Raw genomic sequence first — 15,492 nt, 5'->3', positions numbered from 1 at the left:
TTGATTAAAATTTCAAAATCTAAAGACTGTTCCTTAAGCTTAAAAAATAATTGTATTGAGGTAAAATTCACACAACACAAAATTAATCATTTAAAGTTAACAGTTCAGTAGCATTTAGTATATTTGCAGTTGTGCAGCCACCGCCTCTCTTGTTCCAAAACATTTCCATCACTCCAGAATAAAACCTCATACCCATTAAGCATTCACCCCTGTGGGTGAAGATGTCCAGGCCTCATGTGTTATTAGTATCCGAGAGTTTAGTTGTTTTTTTTTTTAAGATTCCCCATATAAGCAAGATCATAAAGTATTTTTCTTTCTCTATGACTTATTTCACTTAGCCTAATGTCCTAAGGTCAATCCATGTTGTTATAAATGGCAGGATTCCCACCTTTTTTTGGCTGAATAGTATTCCACTGTATGTACGTATCATGTTTTCTTTATCTGTTCATCCACCAGAGGACATGCAGGTTTTTTCCATGTATTGGCCTTAGTAAATAGTGTTGCAGTGAACATTGTGGTGTGGATATCTTTTTGAGTTCAGAAGTAGAATTGCTGGATCATATGGTAGTTCTATTTTTAATTTTTTGAGGAAACTCCTTTCTTTTTTCCATAGTGAGTGCACCAATTTACATTCCTACCAACAGTGCCCATGTGTTCCCATTTCTCTACATCCTTGCCAACACTTGTTTTATTCTTGTCTTTTTGGTAATTGCCATTTAACAGGTATAAGGTGATACCTCATTGTGGTTTTGATTTTTATTTCCTTGCTGATTAGTGATGTTGAGCATCTTTTCATGTACCTATTGGCCATCTGCATGTTTTCTTTGCAAAAATGTCTATTCAGATCCTCTATGCGTTTTAAAATTGGACTTATTTTTTATTTTATTTTTTGCTATTGAGTTGTATGAGTTCTTTGTATATTAACTTTTTTAAAAGATTTATTTATTTATTTACTTGACAGACAGATTACAAGTAGGCAGAGAGGCAGGCAGAGAGAGAGAGGGGTAAGCAGGCTGCCCGCCAAGCAGAGAGCTCGATGTAGGGCTCAATCCCAGGAACCTGAGATCATGACCTGAGCAGAAGGCAGAGGCTCAACCCACTGAGTCACCCAGGCACCCCTAGATACTAATTTTTATCAGATATATGATTTGCAAAGATTTTTCTCCCATTCAATAAGTTGCCTTTTCATTTTGTTGATGGTTTCCTTTGCTTTGCTGACGCTTTTTAGTTTGAAAGAGCCGCATTTGTTTATTTTTGGTTGGTAGAAGCTCTAAAATAATCATCCCCCAAACAGATGTCAAGTAGCTTACTACCTATGTTTTCTTGTAGAAATTTTATGGTTTCAGGTCTTAATTCATGTCTTTAATCCATGTTGGTCAGTTTTCGTGTATGGTATAAGATAGCGATCCACTTTTATTTATTTATTTTTGCATGTGGCTGTGCAATTTTCCAACACCATTTATTGAAGAGACTGTACTTTTCCCATTGTATATTTTTGGTACCTTTGTTGTAAATTAATTGACTGTATATGCATGGAGTTATTTCTGGGCTCTCTGTTCTGTTCCATTGGCCTATGTGTCTGTTTTTATGGCAATACCATACTGTTTTGATTAATGCCCATGTGATTCTTTAAATGTTTTTTTAAAAATTCATGTAAATATGCAAGTAAAATAGTTGCCAGCATTAACTACTATTAGGTGCCCTGTGTGAACTTGTCTATGCATCAAGAAACACACATATGCTTCTTTTTTCCCAGTATATAGAATGAGATATTATATAAAGTCTTCAATTGGCCCTTTATTTATTCTTTTACAAAGATTTATTTATTTATTTATTTATTTTTTTTATAATGTTGTTTACTTTTTTTTTTTTTAAGATTTTATTTATTTATTTGACAGAGAGAAATCACAAGTAGATGGAGAGGCAGGCAGAGAGAGAGAGGGAAGCAGGCTCCCTGCTGAGCAGAGAGCCTGATGCGGGGCTCGATCCCAGGACCCTGGGATCATGACCCAAGCTGAAGGCAGAGGCTTTAGCCCACTGAGCCACCCAGGTGCCCCAAGATTTTATTTATTTATTTGACAGAGATTACAAGTAGGCAGAGAGGCAGGCAGAGAGAGAGGAGGAGGCAGGCTGAGCAGAGAGCCCGATGCGGGGGCTCGATCCCAGGCTCCTGGGATCATGACCTGAGCCGAAGGCAGAGGCTTAACCCACTGAGCCACCCAGGGGCCCCTCAATTGGCCCTTTAACCTAACAATAGATCTTGGAGATCTCTTCATGTTAGCTCATGTATTAATACGTCTGCCTCATACTTTTAGTAGCTATACAATGTGTAAATTATACCTATCATCCATTTTATTTATATTTCTTAAATGAACATTTTACTTCGGGGTAGTTATAGATTTATACAAAAGTTGTAAAGAATACAGAGAATTCTTCACTAATTTTCTCCTACTGTTAACATAACTACGGTACATTTATCAAACTAAGACACCAACCTGGTACATTAGTATTTTTTCCCAATTTTTTATTGTGGTAAAATACACAAACATAAAATTTATGTCTTAGCCATTTTTAGTGTACTGTTCAGGGTTACTAAGTGCATTAATATTGTTGGTTTACCATCACCACCATTCATCTCCAGAACTCTTTTCTTCTTGCAGAAGTAAAATTCTGTACCTATTGAGTAACTCTCCATTTCCTTTTACCAGCCCTTGGAAACCACTATGCTACTTTCTGTCCCAATGGTTTTAACTACTCTAAGTGCTTCCTGTAAGTAGAATCACACAGTATATATCTTTCTGTGACTGGCTTATTTCACTTAATGCGTGTCCTCAAGATTCATCTCTCCTATAGCATGTCAGAATTTCCTTCCCTTTTTATGCTGAATGATGCTCTGTTGTATGTATATACCACATTCTGCTTACAGATTTGTCCGTCAGTGAACACTCAGATTGCTTCTGCATTTTGGCTTTTGTGAATAATGGTGCTGTGAACTTGGGTGTACAAATATCAGTTTGAGAACCTGTTTTCAGTTCTTCTTTGTATGGACCCAGATTGTTGGAGCATCTGACAGTTCTAGTTGTAATTTTTTGAGGAGATGCCATGCTCTTTTTCACAGCAGCTGTACTTTTTCACATTCCCACGAATGATGCACAAGGGTTCCAATTCCTCCACATTCTCATCAACTTCTTATTTTCTGCTTTTTGATGGTGGCTATCCTAATGGATGTGAGGTTATCACCTCATAGTTTTGATTTGCATTTCCCTAGTGATTAGTGATGTTGAGTATCTTCCCATGTGCTTATTGGACATCTGTATGTCTTCTGTGGGGAAATGTCTGTTCAAATCCTTTGCCCATTTTTGAATCAGCAAGTTTTATTGTTGTTATTGAGTTTTAAGAGTTTTCTATTTACTCTGGATATTAATTTCTCATTAGATACATGATTTGTAAATATTTTCTCCCATTCTGTGGGTTGCCTTTTTACTCTGTTGACAGTATCTTTTGATACATGGAAGTTAAAAACCTTCATCAGTCAATTTGTCTGTTTTTCGTGTTATTATCTGTGCCTTTCATGTCATATCCAAAAAAATCATTACCAAATCTGATGTTGTGAAGTTTTTGCTTTATGTTTTCTTTCAAGAGTTTTATAGTTTTAGCTCTGGACCCATTTGGGGTCTATATTCTTTTAGATCATGTTAGGTGAGGGGTCACAGTCATTCTTTTGTATATCTAATTTTGCCAAGACCATTTCTTTTTTTTTTTTTTTAAAGATTTTTATTTATTTATTTGACAGATATATATGTATAGAGAGAGCACAAGTAGGCAGAGCAGCAGCCAGAGGGAGAGGGAGAAGCAGGCTCCCCACTGAGCAGGGGGTCCAATGTGGGGCTCAATCCTGGACCCTGGGATCATGATCCGAGTTGAAGGCAGCTGCTTAGCCAACTGAGCCACCCAGGCTCCCCGCCAGGACCATTTCTTGAAAAGCCTGTCCTTTCCCCCATTGAATGGTCTTGGCATTCTTGTTGAATTTCACTAATTTTTCATTTACTGTCCCTTTTCTGCTCTAGTACATTATGTTGTGTTTAGTATTACCCAATTTAAAATGTTTAATTTTGTTAAGAACTTAATCTGATAGGTGAGAGATATCCATGGTGGAAAATTGAAAAGATATAATAGGGTATATGCCTTTTGTATTTTACTAAAAAAAGTCATTCCCCTTCTCACCCCTATTACCCTTGCATGTACAAACATAGACGAATCCCTTCCCCAGAAACTAACCCACTGAACATACCAGTTTAATGATAAAGAGGAGTGGACTGTTGGCCAAAAAATGGATTGCTAAACCCCAGAAGTAGCATCCTTCTCTTTAATAGTGCTATTCTACCTGGCAGACGCTTCATCTTCTTTTTTTTTAAGATTTTATTTATTTATTTATTTGACATGCAGAGAGAGAAATCACAAGTAGGCAGAGAGGCAGGCAGAGAGATGGGGGGGAAGCAGGTTCTCCGCTGAGCAGGGAACCCGATGCGGGACTCGATCCCAGGACTCTGAGATCATGACCTGAGTTGAAGGCAGAGGCTTAACCCACTGAGCCACCTAGGCACCCAGACACTTCATCTTCTAGTTGTGAGTGAGGAGTCTCTGGCCCCTGACAGGGATTTGTACAAAGCATAGAATCTTGTGCTATGCGTGTATGTCTAATTTTTGTAAGTATATGTAGCGTGTTCTTTGTGCAAGGTGTCATTAGGCCATTGACAGGTTGGGGCAGAAGGACAGAAGGCAGAGGGAGGATGTGGTAAGACAGGATGTGACAAGGCAGGATAGCCATCTCTGTCTTTTTCACTTAGACTCTCCTTGGTTGACAGGTTTGTCTCAGAGGCAGAATTGTTTGTGGCTGTGCAAAGCTTCCTCCTGTCCCTGCAGGACCAGGGTGAGCGCCCTCCACTGGTGGTCTTCAGAGCCTCCATCTATCTGCTTGCAATCTGCCAGGACAAAGACGGTGCCCTAGATGAGGTATGGACAAAATACTTCGGGCCCTTCCTCTTCCTGCTCCACGCCATACATCAAGGCTCCTTAAGAGACCATGATGATATAGAGAGAGAAGGCAGGTGGCAGAGAGAGAGAGAGAGAGGAAGAGAGGGAGAGGGAGAATCTTGATGGAATGGGGAGTGGGAGGAGGCTGACACATTGAGATTTTAGTGAATTCTCTCAACAGTCCTGAGAGATAAAGATTATTTCCACTTTTTACAGGTAAGAAAATCAAGCCTTAGGTTAAAGTAACTTTCTCTAGGTCACAAATTAATTGATGGGAGAGCCAGGACTCCAATTTAGACTTGATTAACTCCTAGGACACTTATCTTAGTACCACCTCTGGTTTGAGAAGGAGGAGAGCAGTGTGAGGTAGATCTTTCTGTTAACGGTTTACCAAACAAAGTGGGTTTCTGGGACCCAGAACATTGTTAATCAGGCTGATTTTGGATCGCTTTGCTGTATGTATACAAGTTTTCTCTTTCCAGATTCTTTATAAATTCTTATGGATCAAGGACTATATCTGATTGATCTCTAATCTTCCGCCTCTTTCACTGAAGATCGCTTTCTTCTGCCTCTTTCACTGAAGATCGCTTCTCCTCCTTAGAGATGGACACTTTGACCTCAACCTAAGGATACTCTTTCTTCACTGGCTAATGTTTCGCCTCCTTTTTTTAAAGGGTTTTAAAAAATTTATTTAAGCAATCTCTACACCAACATGTGTCTCAAATGCGATCCTGAGATCAAGAGCCACATGCTTCTCCAACCGAGCCAGCAGGACACCCCATTTTTTTTTTATTCCTGTTGGGGCAAACATGATGTAAGCAGACCTGGTTTAATTTGAATGGAAGCAGTAAGTTGTAGTTGAAGTGCATGAGTTTTCAAGTAAGATAGACCTAGATACACAATATTCCACTGTCTCTTTTTTGGAGATATTTAAAGCCATTTGTGATCATTGCCTACTATTAATTCATTAAGGGTTGCAAAAAAATAACACCTTAATTCTGTCATTCAGTCTTTGTTTATTAACTGGCATACTTGCATGAAAGGAAACTTCCTTTATCAACTACTCAGTTACTCTGAATGGTAGATTTTATAGGAAACATAGGTTGAATGTTTGGTTCTTTTAATTACAGTTTACAAGAAATGAACTGATTTTCTAGCATTCTACAAAAGGGACCAAAGAGATTTTTTTTTAGTGTCATTATGAATTCATGGATTTAAAAATATTTGATGTGTTTCAATCCACTCTAGTCATTACCCTTCTGAAGCTCCAATTGTCCTATCTTTGATCTGTGGAAGCCTATTCAGGGTAGATCCTGAGTGCTTTTGACACAACCCTAGTACTCTTTGGCAGAGTTTGGGTTTTCTACTATGACAAGATGCTTTAAGCTTGTATATACTTCCTGCTCTTCCATTTGCTTTTGAGCCTACCCCAGTTAGGCTTTCAACTTTACCACATCTCTGGAAATGTACTTATCAAGGTCACCAGTAACAGATACATAAAGCCAGTAATCAATATTTGTCATTATCTTACTTGACCTATCAACAGCATCTGTTTTCTTTGAAACATTGTCTTTATTTGGCATCTAGAATGCTGTGTACTCCTGATTTCCTCCTACCTCTCTGGCGGTTCTGTCTCAGTGTCTTTTGCTGATTTTCTCTTATCTCCCTGACCTCCAAGTGTTGTCATGCCCCAGGGCTCAGCCTTTGATGCTTTTCTTTTCTCTTTAAATTTATTTCTTTAGTGATCTCATATAGTTGTATTTATACAACAATATTGTGTATTGTGTATTATGGCTTGATTCATGGCTGAATTAAAAAAGATGACTCTGGCTTCTAAGACTATAGACCAGAAGGGTACAGGGTGGAAGTGCAGAAGCCAGTTAGGAAGTTACAGCAATAATACGGACAAGAGATAGTAGAGGAGGTGGTGAAGAGTATTAACTTCAGATATATTTTGAAATGGAGCCAATAGAATCTTGGTGGATCAATATGAGTTGTAAGAATAAGAGAGAATAAAAGGATGTTTCCAAAGATTTTGGTTCTGATGGGGGCCAAAGAGTTGTACTGAAATACGAGAGGGAGTGAGCTGGAAAGAGAGAGGGGGTGGTGGTAAAGTGGCATGCTGGAACTGGGATTATTGAGGAGCATGCAGTTCTTGGTAATGACAAAGCCTCGGGGCATGACCATGCACGGGCATGACTGGCTGAGGCAAGTGGAGGAGATTAAGAAGGGAGAAAGAGAACTTAGAGGCCGTGTTTTGGGAACTAGTGAGGGGGGAGCAAATATAGCCTTGATTGAGAGATTGTAGGGAAGACAGGTCTTTGGAAGAAGATCAAAGCAACTAGGTGAAGGGAACATTCAAAGAGGCACAGGACAAGGAATTTGCTGATAACTGAGTGAGTTCTGAAGGGCTCTGTGGAAGGGTTTTGGGAACTGGGAATGAGTGGGAAATGGGAATAGAAAAGGGCATGTTTTGAGCCATATGGGATGATCTGGAAGTTCTGGGCTTCCTGAGGTGACTAATGTAAGCAGGAGGAAAGGACATGATAGGAAAAGTCTGATAGTTTCAGGACAAATATTGGTGGTAAGATAGAATTTCAGGACCTCTCTCCATATCTACCAGTGGTGGTGTGGGAACTTCGAAGGAGCCCATAAAATTCTAGGCTTTCCCTCTAGGGTACGAATCCATAAATGACATATAACATGTTTTGCATGTTTAAAAATCATATATAAATATACAAATGGTAATTATAATCACAGCTTGATTTTTTTTTTTTTTTAAGATTTTATTTATTTATTTGACAGACAGAGATCACGAGTAGGCAGAGAGGCAGGCAGAGATAGAGAGAGGAGGAAGCAGGCTCCCTGCTGAGCAGAGAGCCCGATGCGGGACTCGATCCCAGGACCCTGAGATCATGACCTGAGCCGAAGGCAGTGGCCCAACCCACTGAGCCACCCAGGCGCCCCACAGCTTGATTTTTAACTCAATTCTGTTTTTCTATTTTTATATATTATTCATTTAGTATTTTTTGTTGTGGTAAAACACCCAAATAAGACTTATCATCTTAACCATTTTTGGTGTACAGTTCAGTGGCATTAAGTACATTAGTTTTATGCAAGTACCACCACTAGTCATGTCCAGAACTCTTTTCATCTTGTAAAACTGAAACTCTATACCCATTAAATAATAATTCCCCAGTATGAATTGACCACTTGACATGTGTCACATGCCATCTGGCCTCCTGTCAGGGTTGGGGTGAATCAAACATGTTCCTTGCTCTCAGCACAGTTTGGCAAGAGAAGCAAAAAGGTCCTCTACAGGCAGGTAATAATAGCAATGAATGCTCTCCTGGAGCTGGAGGACTGACTGCTCGAGAGGTATGAAAACACACAGAGAAAGAGATTGTATCTGATTATGACATCAGGAGAGGCTTCATTGAGGAGAGAATTAAGATACAAAATGGACAGTTTCCCAGTCTATCCCTTCAAGGAAGAAAGTCAGGTGTAGTGTGCCTTAGCTGAGTCATTTAGGAGACAGACTGGAGAGAAGCTCAAAAGGTAGACTTAAGTCTTTAACAATAATGCTCAAAAATGAAATTAGGAAAACAATTCCATTTATAATAGCATCAAGAAATAAAATACATTGGAATAAATTTAACAAAAGAAATATACTTCTGACTGCTGAACATTATAAAACATCATTGAAATTAAAGACCTAAACGAATAAAAAGACATCCTGTTTTCATGAATCAGAAGACTTAATAGCCAGTTAAAAGATTAAAAAAAAGTTCAGGGATACAACATACAGCATACTGACTAGAGCTGATGATTCTTTTTTGGGTATTTGGAAATTGCTGGGAAAGTAGAGCTTAAAAGTTCTGAACACAAGGAAAAAGACTTTGTAACTGTGTGAGGTAATGGATGTTAGCCAACCTTGTGATCATTTTATGATATATACATTTATCAAATCATTACATAGTGTACTTTAAACTTACACAATGTTATATAGCAACTATATTTCAATAAAACTGGGGGGAAAAGGGGCGCCTGGGTGGCTCAGTGGGTTAAGCCACTGCCTTCGGCTCAGGTCATGATCTCAGGGTCCTGGGATCGAGTCCCACATCGGGCTCTCTGCTCAGCGGGGAGCCTGCTTCTCTCTCTCTCTCTCTCTCTCTCTCTCTGCCAGTCTCTCTACCTACCTGTGATCTCTCTCTCTGTCAAATAAATAAATAAATAAAATCTTAAAAAAAAAAAAAACTGGGGGGAAAAGACTTAATAGTGTTCAAATGGCAATAGTCCCCAAATTGATCTATAGATTCAACACAGTTCCAATCAAAATCCCAGTTGCCCTTTTCTTCTTTCCTTCCTTCCTAAAATTCATATGGAAATGCAAGGGACCCAAAATAACCAAACAGTCTTGAAAAGAAGAATAAAGTTGAAGAGTTCGCACTCCTTCATTTCAAACTAGAGGCCTCAAGGGAGATGCTGGAGACCCAGGACCCAGAGCAGCTCTGAGGTGGCGAAAAATAGCTCCTCAAGTCCACAATAAAAAATGGCCTCCACTAAGACTACATTACAAAAAATGAGAAAGAAACAGAATGAAAAGACTGAAAAATTAGAAGAGGGAGAGCCTGAGAGTTTGTGGTGGATAAAATACTGGACCAATGTGTAGTGAATGGGAAGGTGCAGTATTTCCTGAAGTGGAAGGAATTTAGAGACAGTACTTGGAAACCTGAAGGAAAGTTAGATTGTTCTGAGTTAATGGAAGTATCTCTTAGATCTCAAGAAGCTGGTTAAGAAAAAGATGGTACAAAAAAAAAAAATCTTTATCTGTCATTGAATCCGACAACAGCAAATCAGGCTTTGCCAGAGGTCTTGATCAGGCTGAAGAGTCAGTGCTACAGACAGCAGTGCAGAATTCATGGTTGTCATGAAATGTAGAGATTCAGATGAGGCAGACTTGGTGCTTGCAAAAGAGGCAAATATGAAATGTTCTCAAATTGTAATTGCTTTTTATGAAGAGAGACTAACTTGGCATTCTTGTCAAAAATGAAGCTCAAGGGGCACCTGGGTGGCTCAGTGGGTTAAAGCCTCTGCCTTCGGCTCAGGTCATGATCCCAGGGTCCTGGGATCGAGCCCCACATCAGGCTCTCTGCTCCGCGGAGAGCCTGCTTCCTCCTCTCTCTCTCTTTGCCTGCCTCTCTGCCTACTTGTGATCTGTCTGTCAAATAAATAAATTAAAAAATATTAAAAAAAAAAAGAAAATGAAGCTCAATAATTTTAAGAGGTTGCATTGCTTTTTTATATATATTTTTATATATGTACTTATGTATGTATATATGTATGTATGTATGTTTGTATATATGGGCCTTGGGTTTTTTATTTATTAGTGTGAAGAAATAACATTCTAATGAAAAACCAGTTTGATAGGTTCTTTTTGAAGTATTGGGGGGGGGGAGTTGGGGTTCTTTTGCATCTACTAGCACTGGTGACTTTGAACAAATATAAGCTTTCTGTAGTTGCTCCCTGCATCAGAAAATAATATTTGAGACCATGGTATATTATTCCCCTGCATTCAAGAACACCTTTTCTAGAGACCCCGGGGTGGCTTAGTTGTTGGTCAGCTGCCTTCAGCTCTAGGTCGTGATCCCAGGGTCCTGGGATTGAGCCCCAACGGCTCCCTGTTCCACTGGGAGCCTGCTCCTCCCTCTCCAACTTCCCCTGCTTGTGTTCCCTCTCTCGCTGTCTCTCTCTCTCTCTGTCAAATAAATAAATAAAATCTTAAAAAAAAAAAAAAGAAGAACACCTTTTCAAAATGTTGGGTAAGTCTTCATAGTTGTTACTCAATCAGAATTTGTGTTTAAATCCCGTATGCCCAAGGACCATTCTGGGTTTTTTGTTTACTTGGGGGTTTTCGGTGTGTATACATAAAATTACATCGCTCAATCGTTTCCTTCCCTCCCTCTCTATCTCCCAGCCAACTAGCTTGCTTCCTTCCTTCCTTCCTTCAATTCATTCTTTCACATTTACCAAAACAAAAACAGCATTTCATAACCATGGGTAAGCCCATGTTTCTGGGATGCCATCATTTTCAGCACTCTAAGAAATAAATCATTTAAAGTTAGATTGAAAATTCTTCTGAAACCTTAACCTTTCAAATTTTATAATTATTTGGGTAATTTAAATATAACGGAAGCAATTTAAATTGGACAATATAAAAGCAGCCATATCAGAATTCATATCCATATCTATAGTTAGAGAAATGCAAGTTTATTTACAAAACCTCTGAAAGGAAAAATTTTTTTAAGATTTTATTTATTTGTCAGAGAGAGAGAGAGAGAGAGAGAGCGTGTGCACAGGCAGGCAGAGTGGTAGCAGAGGCAGAGGGAGAAGCAGGGTCCCCGCCGAGCAAGGAGCTCAATCCCAGGATGCTGGAATCATGACCAGAGCCGAAGGCAGCTGCCCAACCAACTGAGCCACCCTGGCATCCCTGAAAGGAAAATTTTATTACAACCTCCTCACCCAAATGAGAAAACTAGATAAGTGCTGGTGTATTTTAATTAGGTAAGCAAAACTTAGTTAAATGGACATTTAAAGTTTCCTTCTAGGGAACCATTCCTTTTCAAGAAGTTGAAATCTCTGTGCTGTATTGGATAAAAGGTCATGATTCAAGGCATGTCTAGACCTCATTCATGGAAACATAATCATAATCAGATGGTTAAAGATGTTGGCAGTTTAGGATCTTCTGGAATAAATGAGTGAATAGAATTCTGAAATCTAAATTATTGACCTGCATGTTGTTTCTTTACCGCAGCTCATTCCTTGCATGTAGGCTCAGTCTTCTCAGTATTTGGGTTACTGGTTCTGCAGAAGCCAGGAAAAACAATAACTTTGTAGTAATCAGAATGTTATCCAACTATATATTGTACTTTATTGTGAATACTGGTAAATAGTCAAGAGTTTTATATTCCTTTTTTAAAAACCAGAATAATACAAGACTGTGTTTCTGACATAAAGATAGTCATCAAGATCAATGGAATAGACTTGACAGTCCAAAAAGAAACCCACATATTTTTTATAAGGATGCCAAGGCAATTTAGTGGAAGAAAGAATAGTCTTTTTCACAAACAGTGCTAGAACAATTGGATGTCCACATGCAGAAGTGTGAAGTTGGACCCTTATCTCATAGTATGGACAAAATAAATTCAAAATGGATCAAAGACCAAAATGAAACAGCCCAAACTATGAAGTATAAAACTCTTAGAATTGCATATTAAGGATTAAACTTTGCTATATGTACAACGGGAGGAGGTAAGCTTTTGAGGGTTAATATATGATTCAACACACATGCCCTTTGCCCCCTCTGTGCCAGGTCCTATGCCAGGGGCATGGGTTAATCTGTGTCAGTTTCCTCAAGCAGCTCAAGTCTAGTGTGGGAGGTAGACACCTACACTGGTAATTACAACACTGCATAGTAAGTATCATTATAGAGCTGGGTTTTTCAACCCTGGCACTATTAACATTTTGTACAACATAATTCTTTTCTGTTGGAGGCCGTCCGTGCATTGTGAGATATTTAGCAACATCCCTGTTCTCTCCCACTAGATGCCAGTAGCACTCCCTAAATCAAGAAAATAAAAAATGTAAACATTTCCAAAAATCTCCTGGGGAACAAAATCACTCTAATTTGAGAACCACTGTTACAGGGTGAGCACAATGAGTTTTCTTTCTCCTGGAGTACTGAAATGCCAAGTACATTTTTCCCTGTTACGTCTTGGCTATGTTTGTTGGGTTGTCTTGGGTCCTCTGCAAGATTTATTTAGTCCCTTTCTCTTCTTTCTTTCTTTTTTTTTCTTTGTCTCCAGTCTGTGGTCAGTGCCATCAGAAAATGTTTAGAGGACATCCCAGACCTGCACCTAGTTTATACCCACCACCCCCTCCTGCTCAGATTCTTCCTGTCGTATCCAGAGCTGATGAGCAGGTTTGGGCACCGTGTCCTGGAACTTTGGTTCTCCTGGGAAGAGAGCAGCTATGAGGAGCTGGATGATGTCCCCTCTGCTGAACAGTCCCCGCTTCCTGCCAGCTTAACAGCCCTGTTCCACATGCTCAGAAGCAGCCCCAGCATCCTGCTCATTTTGCTAGTAGGTGACCACTTGCTGAGTGGTGGGCTCTTTCTCTCTCTCTGGGAGCTGGATTACTGGGGTCAGGAGGCAACTACTGATGTTTGTGTCTGCCTCTGGATTTATCGACGTTTCCATGTGACCTGGCAGGCAGATGCCTGTTTTCTATGAATCCATACTCTTTTCTAAGTCTAATGGAAGTTTGTTCACTGAGAGATCTGGCCCTCTGTACTTCTCATGAGATAGAACTGTGAAATACTGACCCCAGTCACCATTCCCTCTCACCTCCCTGTCTTCTCGACATTAAACAAGGGCTTAATGTCAGAGGAGACCCCTGGGGCATGTTAATGGAGATGGTTGATTATAGAGGGCTGTGCATTTTTTTTTTTTTTTTTTTGCCATGACTCACAAGATAACATTATATGTGCAACACACTCCCTTGGGCAAACCCTAAGTAATCCCAAGTTGTCAGAAATTCAAGCGCTTTTTTTTTTTTAAATGAATTAAGACATTCCTATAATTCCTATCAGGTATATCAGATAAGTCATCTAGCTGCCTATCATCTGCAATTTCTTTTTTAAAAGATTTTATTTATTCACTTGACAGAGATCACAAGTAGGCAGAGAGGTAGGCAGAGAGAGAGGAGGAAGGAGGCTCCCTGCTTAGCAGAGAGCCCGATGTGGGGCTCGATCCCAGGACTAACCCGAGCAGAAGGCAGAGGCCTTAACCCACTGAGCCACCCAGGCGCCCCTCATCTGCAATTTCTAATACACTACCTTTAGCTCCATCTTTTCTTCATCCACTCAAGAAAGCATGTTGGAAAATAAATTAATGAGAGTGACATAGTTTTTATTATAGAGGTAACCGCTAGAATTTGTTATTTATTTAAAAAAGAAAATCATCTGCCCCATTTGACTTTTTTTTTTAGATTTTTAAAATTTATTTGTTTATTTATTTTTATTTATTTATTTGACCGAGAGAGAGACAGTGAGAGAAGGAACACAAGTAGGGGAGAGGGAGAAGCAGGCTTCCTGCTGAGCAGGGAGCCCAACGTGGGGCTTGAACAGGGAGCCTGATGTGGGGCTTGATGCAGGGAGCCTGATGTGGGCCTCGATGCGGGGAGCCCGATGCGGTCCCATCCCGGGACCCTGGGATCATGTCCTGAGCCAAAGGCAGATGCTTAACACCTGAGCCACCCAGGAGCCCCCCTTTGACACTGTATTCAGTGAGTGATTACTAGTGGCAGGTGCCCAACTGACTGCAGCATGGGAGACATTTAGTTTAAAACCACTGCTTTCAATGCCAACTCACCAACTTTGCCCTTCCCTAGTCCCGGAAGAATGACAGCCCATTAGGGAAGAATGGGGATTCCTTTGATGTTCTTAATCACCAACAAACATGGTTTATTGAGTTTTTTATTGGGCTGACTTTATTAGTGACTGTGGTGAAAATGACACCTTCACGTTGTAGACCTCACTTCCTTAGGTACGTGCTTCTGTCCATAGTCACATATGCATGTACACGCTCCCCGCTCAGACTTTAGTCTTTGTCTTCCATCCCTGAGATCTCTCATCTTGTGAGGCCACATGTGTTGGCTTGATAGGGACCACATTCATGCTTTGGCTCAAATTCTTCCTTGGAAGAGGAGGAAAAGAGAAGGAATGGGCTAAAAATAAAGCTTCAGTTATAGAGGAGGAAGGCCAAGATGGGTGCCAGGAAGAGTAGCAATGGATGGAGTGAAGATACTGAATTTTCTTTGCGATGAAGCATTCAAGGATAGTTTCTCACACAGAGTAGGTACTTAAAAATATTTGCTGACCCGTTGAATCAGGGTTCTGGACAGAAGCCATTCTCTCTCTCTCAAAAAAAGCAGATCTTCTGATAGAGATATTTATGGTACTTTTTTCTTTTTAAACAAAGAGATAGGTTTAGGTAGATTTCCCATAGGTCACAAAAGTTGAAATTAAAACCCAAATTTTGACTCCCTGTGTAATGTTCTTCCCAGTTAGCTGAGCTAACTCTCAGAACAAGAGAGAAAACTACCCTGAACCAGTGTTCCATCTAACAGGAGAGCTCTTTATTTGAGCAACGGGATACAGGGAAGAACTGGACCTAGAGCCTGCCCCATAGGCCAGGGAGAGAATCAGACACAACAAATCAGTAGGACCTGTCCTAACAGTGTGGCAGTAAAGGTGAGGCAGAGTACCTGGGGGGCGGGGGGCAGAAAGATGTCATATATTGCAAAGGATTTGACAAGTGACAGTGTTGGGGAAGGGTCCTGCCAGGCCAGCACAGCAGCATGCAAGTTCTTACTGTGATTTAAGGACATTGAGTGGTC

The 15,492-nt window shown here is 40.0% G+C and overlaps 1 protein-coding gene and 1 pseudogene across 2 annotated transcripts in view; both read left to right on the top strand.

The window, feature by feature from the left end:
• The window catches only part of MEI1 (meiotic double-stranded break formation protein 1), a gene marked incomplete at its 5' end in the record, with an annotated part of 78,127 nt that overhangs the window by 35,422 nt on the left and 27,213 nt on the right, over positions 1–15,492 (top strand). The window contains 2 exons of the mRNA XM_082740083.1: positions 4,866–5,013; positions 12,900–13,175. Of these exons, the coding sequence (XP_082596209.1) occupies positions 4,866–5,013; positions 12,900–13,175 (424 nt within the window). The remainder of the gene's footprint in view (positions 1–4,865; positions 5,014–12,899; positions 13,176–15,492) is intronic.
• On the top strand, positions 9,587–10,274 carry LOC309869244 (chromobox protein homolog 3 pseudogene; annotated as a pseudogene). The gene has a single exon. The product of its transcript is annotated as a chromobox protein homolog 3 pseudogene (transcript).

The sequence above is a fragment of the Mustela nivalis genome (assembly GCF_964662115.1).
Source record: "Mustela nivalis genome assembly, chromosome: 7".
Lineage (NCBI taxonomy): Eukaryota > Metazoa > Chordata > Mammalia > Carnivora > Mustelidae > Mustela > Mustela nivalis.
This window is presented reverse-complemented; position numbering and strand designations above follow the sequence as displayed.